The 12,099-nt window shown below is 41.0% G+C and overlaps 1 protein-coding gene across 3 annotated transcripts in view; it reads right to left on the bottom strand.

Annotated features, from left to right (window-relative positions):
* Positions 1–12,099, bottom strand: part of LOC126981785 (coiled-coil and C2 domain-containing protein 1-like) — a 29,833-nt gene that overhangs the window by 14,215 nt on the left and 3,519 nt on the right. For 2 of the 3 annotated variants that reach the window (XM_050833334.1, XM_050833333.1), the window contains exons 2-3: positions 2,593–2,716; positions 1,978–2,084 (exon numbers count right to left, since the gene is read on the bottom strand). In XM_050833334.1, the coding sequence (XP_050689291.1) occupies positions 1,978–2,084; positions 2,593–2,707 (222 nt within the window). In that variant the 5' untranslated portion in view covers positions 2,708–2,716. Of the gene's footprint in view, positions 1–1,977; positions 2,085–2,592; positions 2,717–4,350; positions 4,496–12,099 lie in introns of those variants that run through there. The other variant, XM_050833332.1, reaches the window with a different exon arrangement.

The raw sequence follows: 12,099 nt of genomic DNA, 5'->3' as shown, positions 1-12,099 counted from the left end.
CATGAATGGTCAGGTATAATACATTAGTGGAGTTTTCTGGCTTGTGTTTGGCATTAAGAAATGGTGCAGTTTTTCTCTCTTTGTTATTGTTATTGATATTAGAAAGATGGAGTAAATATTTCAGTGAACTGTTAAATGAGGAAAATGAATATACAATAAATGAAACTGAAAAAGTAGACGGCCCACAAGAAAAAATTACAGAAGAGAAAGTAAAAGAAGCACTAAAGGAAATGAAAAATGGTAGAGCAGCAGGACCTTCAGGACTAACAGTGGATTTAATAAAAGCAGCAGGAAAGGAAGGAGTGCTGGAATTGACAAGGGTGTTAAACGATGTATTAAAAAAGGGAGAGATACCAGAAGACTGGAAAGGAAGCTACACTATACCCATTTTTAAAGGAAAAGATGCTTTGAAATGTGGTAACTATAGGGGGATAAGGTTACTGGAGCATGGCATGAAGGTATATGAAAAAGTCCTGGAGAAGAGGCTGAGAAGGATAATAAGAATTGGTAAATGTCAGTTTGGCTTTTGCCCTGGGAGATCAACAACTGAAGCAATATATACAATAAGAGAGCTTCAGGAAAGGTTTATGGAGAAGAGGAGGAGACTGTATCATGTTTTTGTAGATCTAGAGAAGGCATTTGACAGAGTACCAAGGGAAATCATAAGATGGGCATTGAGAAGGCAAAGAGTACCAGAAAGATTGGTTGAATCGGTGATGGGACTATATGAAGGTACAAAATAGAAAATGAAAACAGTGGTGGGAACATCAGATGAGTTCGAATTTGGAGTGTGGGTTCACCAGGGATCTGCCCTTAGCCTGCTCCTGTTTATAACAGTAATGGAGGAGGCAACAAAAGAAGCAAGAGGAGAGGCACCATGGGAGCTGCTGTATGCAGATGACTTGGTAGTAAATGCAGAGACAGCAGAAGAAGTGAAAGAAAAGTTTAATAAATGGAAGGAAGGAATGGAGGAGAGAAATTTGAAAATTAAAATGGAAAAAGCAAAGTACATAGTGACTGGAAAAGAAGCAAGAGAAAAGATTAAATCAAGAAAATATCCATGTGGATGCTGTGGGAAGGGAGTAGGTGTAAATTCAGTCTTGTGCACATGTTGCAGGCAGTGGTGCCACCTTAGATGATCAGGCCTCGGAAATGTAAGAGGAGTGCAGAATTTTACATGCCCAGCTTGCGTAAGGAGACAGCAAGGACAAGAAGCTGAGAGGGATGAACTAGAGGCTAGTTTACTTGTGAGTCATAGCATCCCTCTAAAGAGCAGAGCATGGGCGTACCAAGCGTGTATTAGATCATTGATGCTGTATGGAGCAGAAACATGGGCTCTAACTAGAAAATTGATGGAGGTATTGAGAGAAAGTGATCGCAGAATGCTGAGGTATATGGCGGGGATCAGGTGGCAAGACAGGGTGTCCAGCGCAGATGTAGCTAACAGATGTGGAGCAGAGGACCTGGAAACAGTGCTCAGAAGGGACAGACTCCGATGGTTTGGACATGTAAAGAGAGCAGGGGAGGATACAGTGCTGGGAGTTTTGGAGAGATTGGAGGTAGAAGGAAGGAGACCAGTTGGTAGACCTAGGAAAACGTGGAGAAGGTGTATACAGGAAGACTTGGCATTGATGGGATTGGATGAGCATCGGGCAGAAGACAGAGTAGAATGGAGGAGAGCCATAAAGCGTTCAACCGCTCAGGAAGAGTGAAAACGGACGTTAAACGAAAAGATGATGATGATGATGTTATTGCTGTTTGTGTTTACTTATATTTGACTTTTTTTTTGTTTACTTGCTTAAGTTAGGTTAGGTTACACACAGATACAGGGACACATAATTAACATCCCTTCAATGCACTGTATATCTCTTAACTCACATGCAGCCTTTTCTCATGCACTGCCTCCTCATCCTCCCTCACATCGCTCTGCAACCATCCATCTCTCCCCTAAAGCTGTGTCACCAACAATCAACTCACCAGCAGATCAGAGTCTTCTTCATCAATGTCATCCTCATCCTCATCATCATCCCTCATGCATTCAGACACCATCTTTGCCAACACCTCGGGGGACATCATGTCCTTGCCTGTGAAAAGCCCAAACATCAGTAAAAATGTCACACACAAAACCATAGAAGTGAACAGTCCTAAGAAAAGATGATGCTGGTTCATGTTAATATTTACAAGGAACTTTACTGGACACCATATTCCTGTATACTGTAAATAACAATGACAGAGAGGAGAAAACTTGATCTCTATAATGTTCGTTAAATTTGTGTTCAAGACAGGCCAGAACAGATCCATCAACAAGGCTGTGATAAGTGGAACAAGCTCAAGACATTATGCAGCCAGTGAAAATAAAGTTTAAAAAGAAGGCTCATGAAGATCACAAATGGTAATTGCTACATATAAACTATATAAACAGAATTTTGTAATGTAGGTTCCTATCCTTCAAACACATTTTGCTTCAAGTGTTCCCATACAAACAAATAAACAATTAAGTAAATAAAAGGAAAAGAAGAAAAATCATCCTTCCAAAACAAAACTTGACAAGAAACCTGCAACAATACGTACCTCAAGTGGTGCCTTACTAACCTTTTTTGTTGGGGGGTCGGCGGCCTCCTCCTCCCCCAGTGAGGGCCAAAAGCTCGGCCTCCAGTGCTGCGTCACCCTCGCCATCACTAGGGTTATCAAGGTCAGGCACATCCATCAACCCAAGCTGTGAGGGGAGAGGATTACAGTTACAGAGGCACAGACTATGACAGAAGCTAAACTGACCCAAGCTGTTATGAGAAAGAATTACACAGTTACAAAGATAGAAACTAAACTGACCCAAGTTGTGATGAGAGAATTAAACACTTACAGAAAGAATGACTATTACAGAAGCTAAACAGATCCAAGCTGTGAGGAAGTAATTTCATAGTTAGAGACAGAAACAGAGTATGACAAAAAGCTTAATAAATCCCTTCTGTGATGAAAGAATTACACACTTAAAGAGATAGAACCTAAACAGACCAGAGTTGTAATGCAAATGGATTACACAATTACCAAAAGATCCAAACCACACAACACTCCATCAGTAAGATTAAAAATTTAAAATATGTAAGCCCAAGGTGCAAGGTTGGTTTGATTTAAATCAAAATTAAATATACTGTGTTTAAAATGATTTAAGTGTTATATCAAGAGTAAAATATCTAATGATTTAAATTATATATATATATATATATATATATATATATATACATATATATATATATATATATATATATATATGTATATATATATATATATATATATACATATATATATATATATATATATATATATATATATATATATTAGTAAGAAGGAAGAGCATGTGAACCAGTTGTACAGGAAAAGTATCAAGTCTACTTGTCCTGTACTGGTCCTGCAGCAAGTCAGGCACCAGTGAGTCATTGCCATCTCTTACAAGAAAATATTCAAAAGCATAAAAAAATAAAAAAATAAATAAATAAACTATTAGTCCTACTTATGATTTTTACGTGAAAAACTCATCTTGGTTAAGCTGCCCACACACGCAGAGGACTGGCGTCACGATTCTGTGAAGACAATCATTTGTGGACTAGCCTTAAGGCTTGGCATCATACACGAAACCCCACACATACTGATGATTGGCATTAAGGGTTGGCATGAGGACAGACATATCTCTCTCTCTCTCTCTCTCTCTCTCTCTCTCATGGCGGTAGGTGCCTCTTCTGAGAGCATAACCGAGGCAGGGGTTTTCAATCCTGCTTAGTTTATGATAACATCACCTCCTGCCCACAATTGTGTGGTGTATGAGAGGTAAATGTACGACCAGTAACTAAAACCTTCACAAATATGAAGCAAAAGAAGTATCCTATGCAGTACCCATGCTATTTTTCTGGTATAGTAGAAGCAGTTGTTGGCTAGATTAACCTCCAGTTTATTTAACCAGATAACCTACTGTTATATTTATTGTTGTGTTTTACATCGTCCAACATCCAGTGTTAAATGACCAGTGCTGTACAATACACAAACAACAATAAAGGAATATACCGATGGGTTATGTAGCTACATAAGAAACTATTTATAGTCATGTCCTGAAGGCGAGTTTCTGTGGCCACACGAAAAGCGAGGCGAGGCGAGGGTTGTCATGGCCTTCGTAACGCTGACACGCGTTTATTGAATAAAAACAGGCAATATAAATTAACAGTAGTTTAAGAAATGCTATTTGAAGAACAGACTGGCTTCATTCCCCGCCAGGCCAGGAGGGGCCAGCCCCGTGACCCTGACTCACGCCCCGCCAGCACACAGCCTTCCCACCCACGCCCACGCCCACGCCCCCGTCACCTGGGCCAGGTTGGCGCCCGTCCTCGCCCTCCTGGGCTTCTCTTCCTTCCTGCCGGAGAACATGGTCAGCACATTCCTTCTTCTTCTTTGCGGGGCTCTTCTCTGTCACTATCAGGCGCCGTTTGTTTACGTCTGTCAGCCTCAGCTGGGCGACACGTGACACGCGGGATGCGCACAGACACAGTGAAGAAACAAATTGCAATATATAAGATTTGAATACTAAAATAAGGTAAAGAGAAGAAGAAAAAAAGAAAAGAAAAGAACACAATAGTGAAAGGAAACACCAGAGAGTGCCGTTTTACAAAAGTGAAACCTCAACGTTGGTAATATGGCAATTTTAATTCAATGCTACGGAGCTGAGCACCGCTGCCGTGCCCAGCTATAAAATTATAAGAGCGTATGTTTCCAATTTTACTTTACTTACCGCATTCAATCTCTTGATGATTATTCATCTCATGTTAATTTGGTCTCCGAAAAAAAAACTTAAAATGCAACAGAGACTGCGAGAGGCCGGTATAGGCCTCTGCAAGGCAGCTCCTGTGAATCTAACTCGACCTAGCCTCACTACAGTACATAAATTTATCTTTTTTATAATGTATCTATTTTTATACGTCTCCATGATGTGTGATGGTCTTATATGAGTCTCCATGATGTGTGATGGTCTTATATGAGTCTCCATGATGTGTGATGGTCTTATATGAGTCTCCATGATGTGTGATGGTCTTATATGAGTCTCCATGATGTGTGATGGTCTTATATGAGTCTCCATGATGTGTGATGGTCTTATATGAGTCTCCATGATGTGTGATGGTCTTATATGAGTCTCCATGAGGTGTGATGGTCTTATATGAGTCTCCATGATGTGTGATGGTCTTATATGAGTCTCCATGATGTGATGGTCTTATGAGTCTCCATGATGTGTGATGGTCTTATATGAGTCTCCATGATGTGTGATGGTCTTATATGAGTCTCCATGATGTGTGATGGTCTTATATGAGTCTCCATGATGTGTGATGGTCTTGTGTGAGTCTCCATGGTGTGTGATGGTCTTATATGAGTCTCCATGATGTGTGATGGTCTTATATGAGTCTCCATGATGTGTGATGGTCTTATATGAGTCTCCATGATGTGTGATGGTCTTGTGAGTCTCCATGATGTGTGATGGTCTTGTGTGAGTCTCCATGATGTGTGATGGTCTTATATGAGTCTCCATGATGTGTGATGGTCTTATATGAGTCTCCATGATGTGTGATGGTCTTATATGAGTCTCCATGGTGTGTGATGGTCTTATATGAGTCTCCATGATGTGTGATGGTCTTATATGAGTCTCCATGATGTGTGATGGTCTTATATGAGTCTCCATGATGTGTGATGGTCTTATGAGTCTCCATGATGTGTGATGGTCTTATATGAGTCTCCATGATGTGTGATGGTCTTATATGAGTCTCCATGATGTGTGATGGTCTTGTGTGAGTCTCCATGATGTGTGATGGTCTTGTATGAGTCTCCATGGTGTGTGATGGTCTTATACGAGTCTCCATGATGTGTGATGGTCTTATACGAGTCTCCATGGTGTGTGATGGTCTTATACGAGTCTCCATGATGTGTGATGGTCTTATATGAGTCTCCATGGTGTGTGATGGTCTTATACGAGTCTCCATGATGTGTGATGGTCTTATATGAGTCTCCATGGTGTGTGATGGTCTTATACGAGTCTCCATGATGTGTGATGGTCTTGTATGAGTCTCCATGATGTGTGATGGTCTTATGAGTCTCCATGATGTGTGATGGTCTTGTATGAGTCTCCATGATGTGTGATGGTCTTATGAGTCTCCATGATGTGATGGTCTTATGAGTCTCCATGATGTGTGATGGTCTTATTGTGATGGTCTTATATGAGTCTCCATGATGTGTGATGGTCTTATGAGTCTCCATGATGTGTGATGGTCTTATGAGTCTCCATGATGTGTGATGGTCTTGTATGAGTCTCCATGATGTGTGATGGTCTTATGAGTCTCCATGATGTGTGATGGTCTTATATGAGTCTCCATGATGTGTGATGGTCTTATATGAGTCTCCATGATGTGTGATGGTCTTATATGAGTCTCCATGATGTGTGATGGTCTTATATGAGTCTCCATGATGTGTGATGGTCTTATGAGTCTCCATGATGTGTGATGGTCTTATGAGTCTCCATGATGTGTGATGGTCTTATATGAGTCTCCATGATGTGTGATGGTCTTGTATGAGTCTCCATGATGTGTGATGGTCTTATATGAGTCTCCATGATGTGTGATGGTCTTGTATGAGTCTCCATGATGTGTGATGGTCTTATGAGTCTCCATGATGTGTGATGGTCTTGTATGAGTCTCCATGATGTGTGATGATCTTATATGAGTCTCCATGATGTGTGATGGTCTTATGAGTCTCCATGATGTGTGATGGTCTTATATGAGTCTCCATGATGTGTGATGGTCTTATATGAGTCTCCATGGTGTGTGATGGTCTTATATGAGTCTCCATGATGTGTGATGATCTTATATGAGTCTCCATGATGTGTGATGGTCTTATGAGTCTCCATGATGTGTGATGGTCTTATGAGTCTCCATGATGTGTGATGGTCTTATGAGTCTCCATGATGTGTGATGGTCTTGTATGAGTCTCCATGATGTGTGATGGTCTTGTATGAGTCTCCATGATGTGTGATGGTCTTATATGAGTCTCCATGATGTGTGATGGTCTTATGAGTCTCCATGATGTGTGATGGTCTTATATGAGTCTCCATGATGTGTGATGGTCTTATGAGTCTCCATGATGTGTGATGATCTTATATGAGTCTCCATGATGTGTGATGGTCTTGTATGAGTCTCCATGATGTGTGATGGTCTTGTATGAGTCTCCATGATGTGTGATGGTCTTATATGAGTCTCCATGATGTGTGATGGTCTTGTATGAGTCTCCATGATGTGTGATGGTCTTGTATGAGTCTCCATGATGTGTGATGGTCTTGTAAGAGTCTCCATGATGTGTGATGATCTTATATGAGTCTCCATGATGTGTGATGGTCTTGTATGAGTCTCCATGATGTGTGATGGTCTTATATGAGTCTCCATGATGTGTGATGGTCTTATGAGTCTCCATGATGTGTGATGGTCTTGTATGAGTCTCCATGATGTGTGATGGTCTTATATGAGTCTCCATGATGTGTGATGGTCTTGTATGAGTCTCCATGATGTGTGATGATCTTATATGAGTCTCCATGATGTGTGATGGTCTTATGAGTCTCCATGATGTGTGATGGTCTTATGAGTCTCCATGATGTGTGATGGTCTTGTATGAGTCTCCATGATGTGTGATGGTCTTATATGAGTCTCCATGATGTGTGATGGTCTTATGAGTCTCCATGATGTGTGATGGTCTTATATGAGTCTCCATGATGTGTGATGGTCTTGTATGAGTCTCCATGATGTGTGATGGCCTTATATGAGTCTCCATGATGTGTGATGGTCTTATATGAGTCTCCATGATGTGTGATGGTCTTATGAGTCTCCATGATGTGTGATGGTCTTATATGAGTCTCCATGATGTGTGATGGTCTTATATGAGTCTCCATGGTGTGTGATGGTCTTATATGAGTCTCCATGATGTGTGATGGTCTTATATGAGTCTCCATGATGTGTGATGGTCTTGTATGAGTCTCCATGATGTGTGATGGTCTTATATGAGTCTCCATGGTGTGTGATGGTCTTATATGAGTCTCCATGGTGTGTGATGGTCTTATATGAGTCTCCATGATGTGTGATGGTCTTATATGAGTCTCCATGATGTGTGATGGTCTTGTATGAGTCTCCATGATGTGTGATCATCTTATATGAGTCTCCATGATGTGTGATGGTCTTATATGAGTCTCCATGATGTGTGATGGTCTTGTATGAGTCTCCATGATGTGTGATGGTCTTGTATGAGTCTCCATGATGTGTGATGGCCTTATATGAGTCTCCATGATGTGTGATGGTCTTATATGAGTCTCCATGATGTGTGATGGTCTTGTATGAGTCTCCATGATGTGTGATGGCCTTATATGAGTCTCCATGATGTGTGATGGTCTTATATGTGTCTCCATGATGTGTGATGGTCTTATGAGTCTCCATGATGTGTGATGGTCTTATATGAGTCTCCATGATGTGTGATGGTCTTATATGAGTCTCCATGGTGTGTGATGGTCTTATATGAGTCTCCATGATGTGTGATGGTCTTATATGAGTCTCCATGATGTGTGATGGTCTTGTATGAGTCTCCATGATGTGTGATGGTCTTATATGAGTCTCCATGGTGTGTGATGGTCTTATATGAGTCTCCATGGTGTGTGATGGTCTTATATGAGTCTCCATGATGTGTGATGGTCTTATATGAGTCTCCATGATGTGTGATGGTCTTGTATGAGTCTCCATGATGTGTGATGGTCTTATATGAGTCTCCATGATGTGTGATGGTCTTATATGAGTCTCCATGAGGTGTGATGGTCTTATATGAGTCTCCATGAGGTGTGATGGTCTTATATGAGTCTCCATGAGGTGTGATGGTCTTATACGAGTCTCCATGATGTGTGATGGTCTTATATGAGTCTCCATGATGTGTGATAGTCTTATATGAGTCTCCATGATGTGTGATGGTCTTATATGAGTCTCCATGATGTGTGATGGTCTTATATGAGTCTCCATGATGTGTGATGGTCTTATATGAGTCTCCATGATGTGTGATGGTCTTGTATGAGTCTCCATGGTGTGTGATGGTCTTATATGAGTCTCCATGAGGTGTGATGGTCTTATACGAGTCTCCATGATGTGTGATGGTCTTATATGAGTCTCCATGATGTGTGATGGTCTTATATGAGTCTCCATGATGTGTGATGGTCTTATATGAGTCTCCATGATGTGTGATAGTCTTATATGAGTCTCCATGATGTGTGATGGTCTTATATGAGTCTCCATGATGTGTGATGGTCTTGTATGAGTCTCCATGATGTTATATTATTATTATTATTATTATTATTATTATTATTATTATTATTATTATTATTATTATTATTATTATTATTATTATTCTCAAACGCTGTCACCCCTCACATCAACTACTTCCAAAGACCAAAAAGGAGATTAATCGGGTTTTTATGGGTGTTTTTGCACCATAGTGGCAGAAGAGAAGGATCAAACTACTACCAGGGTCATAAAACTACCCCTGCAAATGCCCAAAACTCCTACGAGGGCTTTATTAAATGTGTGTACCTGGGCGCCGAAATGTATAGAGTACGGATCCTCCATGGTCCTTCTCCCTCTCTCTATTTCAAGTTTTTTACACCGCACCCGTTATCGACCGCCGCGAAAGGGAAGGCCAACAGCTGCAGGGCATATTTCATTATCTTTTTCCTTCTCATCACCACTATGCACTAAACTATATTATCTTCTCAGGTAATTGACTGCTCTTTCGGCCGCCTCTTCGGATTCTTTACATGAACAGCGAGTAGCGGGCTTTTTTTTTTATTGTTGTTTACTTTTTTTTGTGCCCTTGTACTGTTCTTTTGCTGTAAAAAAAAAAAAAAACTGTGATGGGAGAGATTCCGATTGCCCGGTTACACAAAAGTTACGATGCCATTTACTTTTGCAGACTCGATCCTTAGTGTCGATTTCCGGAACTGCGTCGAATCATGTTTTGAAATGCTAAATCGTGTTAAAGTTTTGTCATCCCTAAAGAGAGAGAGAGAGAGAGAGAGAGAGAGAGAGAGAGAGAGAGAGAGAGAGAGAGAGAGAGAGAGAGAGAGAGAGAGAGAGAGAGAGAGAGAGAGAGATAAAAAAAGGAAGTAAAGAAAATGTGTGATGTGAAAATTGGGTGAACACAGAAACATTCTATTAGAGAGAGAGAGAGAGAGAGAGAGAGAGAGAGAGAGACAAAGAAAGGAAGTAAAGAAAATGGGAGTGAAGGGAAAATTGGGTGAAGAAAGAACCATGCAATACGAGAGAGAGAGAGAGAGAGAGAGAGAGAGAGAGAGAGAGAGAGAGAGAGAGAGAGAGAGAGAGAGAGAGAGATTAATATTGGTCCCTTCCTGCTTAGTATTAACAAGTGCATGGGAAGAGTTACGTATGGGACAGAGAGCGGCTGTTTAGGGGAAGGAGAGTACTATATATTTTGTCTCGTGATGCATAAGGGTGATGTGTGTGTGTGTGTGTGTGTGTGTGTGTGTGTGACAGCTAAATTTTAACAAGCTAATAAGCATGACAAAGTAGAAATGTTCCCTTGACTACAAACTGCATAAGATCCTCTATCTCCGTCTCCCTCTCCTCCTCCTCCTCCTCCTCCTCCTCCTTCTCTTTCTCCTCCTCCTCTTTCTCCTCCTCCTCTTTCTCTTTATCCTTCTTTCTCTTTTTTCCTTCTTTCTCTTTTAATTTTCTTTCTCTTTTAATTTTCTTTCTCTTAATTTTCTTTCTCTTTTAGTTTTCTTTCTCTTAATTTTCTTTCTCTTTTAATTTTCTTTCTCTCTTTTCCTTCTTTCTCTTTTCCTTCTCTTTCTCTTCCTTCTTCTCTTTCTCTTTCTCCTCATTCTCTTTCTCCTTCTATTTCTCCTCCTCCTTCTTACTCTTCCTTCTCTTTCTCCCTTTCCGTCTCTTTTTACCCCCCCCCCCCCCCTCTCTCTCTCTCTCTCTCTCTCTCGTCTGGTGTCCCTCAAAGCCAATAGGTTCGCACAGTGCCAAGGCCGTATTGTCAGTGCCACGGGCGGCGTCGCGAGAGGCACTCCGTTGTCCCTTTCCTCACCACACGGTACTGCGTCGGGGGTAAGACAGAGGTGTGTGTGCATGTGTGTGTACAGGTGTGTCGGAGATTAAAAAGTGCAAGGCGGCAGGTGTTGAAGAGGTCTTTGATTTCAGTTATTGTGGGCTAGGTATTATTTTTTTATTGTATACTTCATTACGAATATCATCATCATTTTTGTGTCTGTCATTGCGAGTTCTTGTGTTTGAGTTCTTGTTTCGTTGCCTGGTTAGTACGAGTGGGATTAATGCTTGTGTTAAAAGACCCTTAATTTCGCTTCTCACATCAACTATTTCTAAAGGTTAAAGATGGGATCAATCTGTTTTTCCATGAGTGTCTTTAAGGTTCATGGCACAGAAGAAGGGTCAAACTACCACCAGGGTCATAAAACTACTCCTGGAAAGGCCTACAGCTCCTACGAAAGCCTTGTCAAAAATGTGAACTTTGGCGACGAAATGTTTCAAAAATATGGCCCTAAAACCCATTCGCTTCTCACACCAACTATTTCTCAAGGTCAACAAGGGGATCAATCGGGTTCTAAAGAGTGTTTCCTTATGTTCATGCTACTGAGGAAGGGTCAAACTACAACCAGGGTCACAAAACTACTACTGGAAATGCCCAAAACTCCTACGAAAGCCTTGTCAAATATGTGAACTTGGGCGACGAATTGTTTGAAAATACGACCCTAATTAAGTTACTGTGGTGGTAATTTTTCTCGTTAATTCGGGCTGGTTTGCTAATGAACAGAGCCATGGAGCCGCAGAGCCACATATATGCAAGACGACACGTACGGCAGCAGAGTTCATAATTTTCTTTACGCCGCAATATAGAAGAGCCATTTTTATAACCTTCTTTCTCTTTGGACATGGGTTATTTTGCCTCACGTTCTCCGTCTCTATTAAGCTACACATATGGTATTTCTCTACTCTGATGTCATGTCCCTTC

The sequence above is a fragment of the Eriocheir sinensis genome, chromosome 49 (genome assembly GCF_024679095.1).
Source record: "Eriocheir sinensis breed Jianghai 21 chromosome 49, ASM2467909v1, whole genome shotgun sequence".
Classification (NCBI taxonomy): Eukaryota; Metazoa; Arthropoda; class Malacostraca; order Decapoda; family Varunidae; genus Eriocheir; species Eriocheir sinensis.
This window is presented reverse-complemented; position numbering and strand designations above follow the sequence as displayed.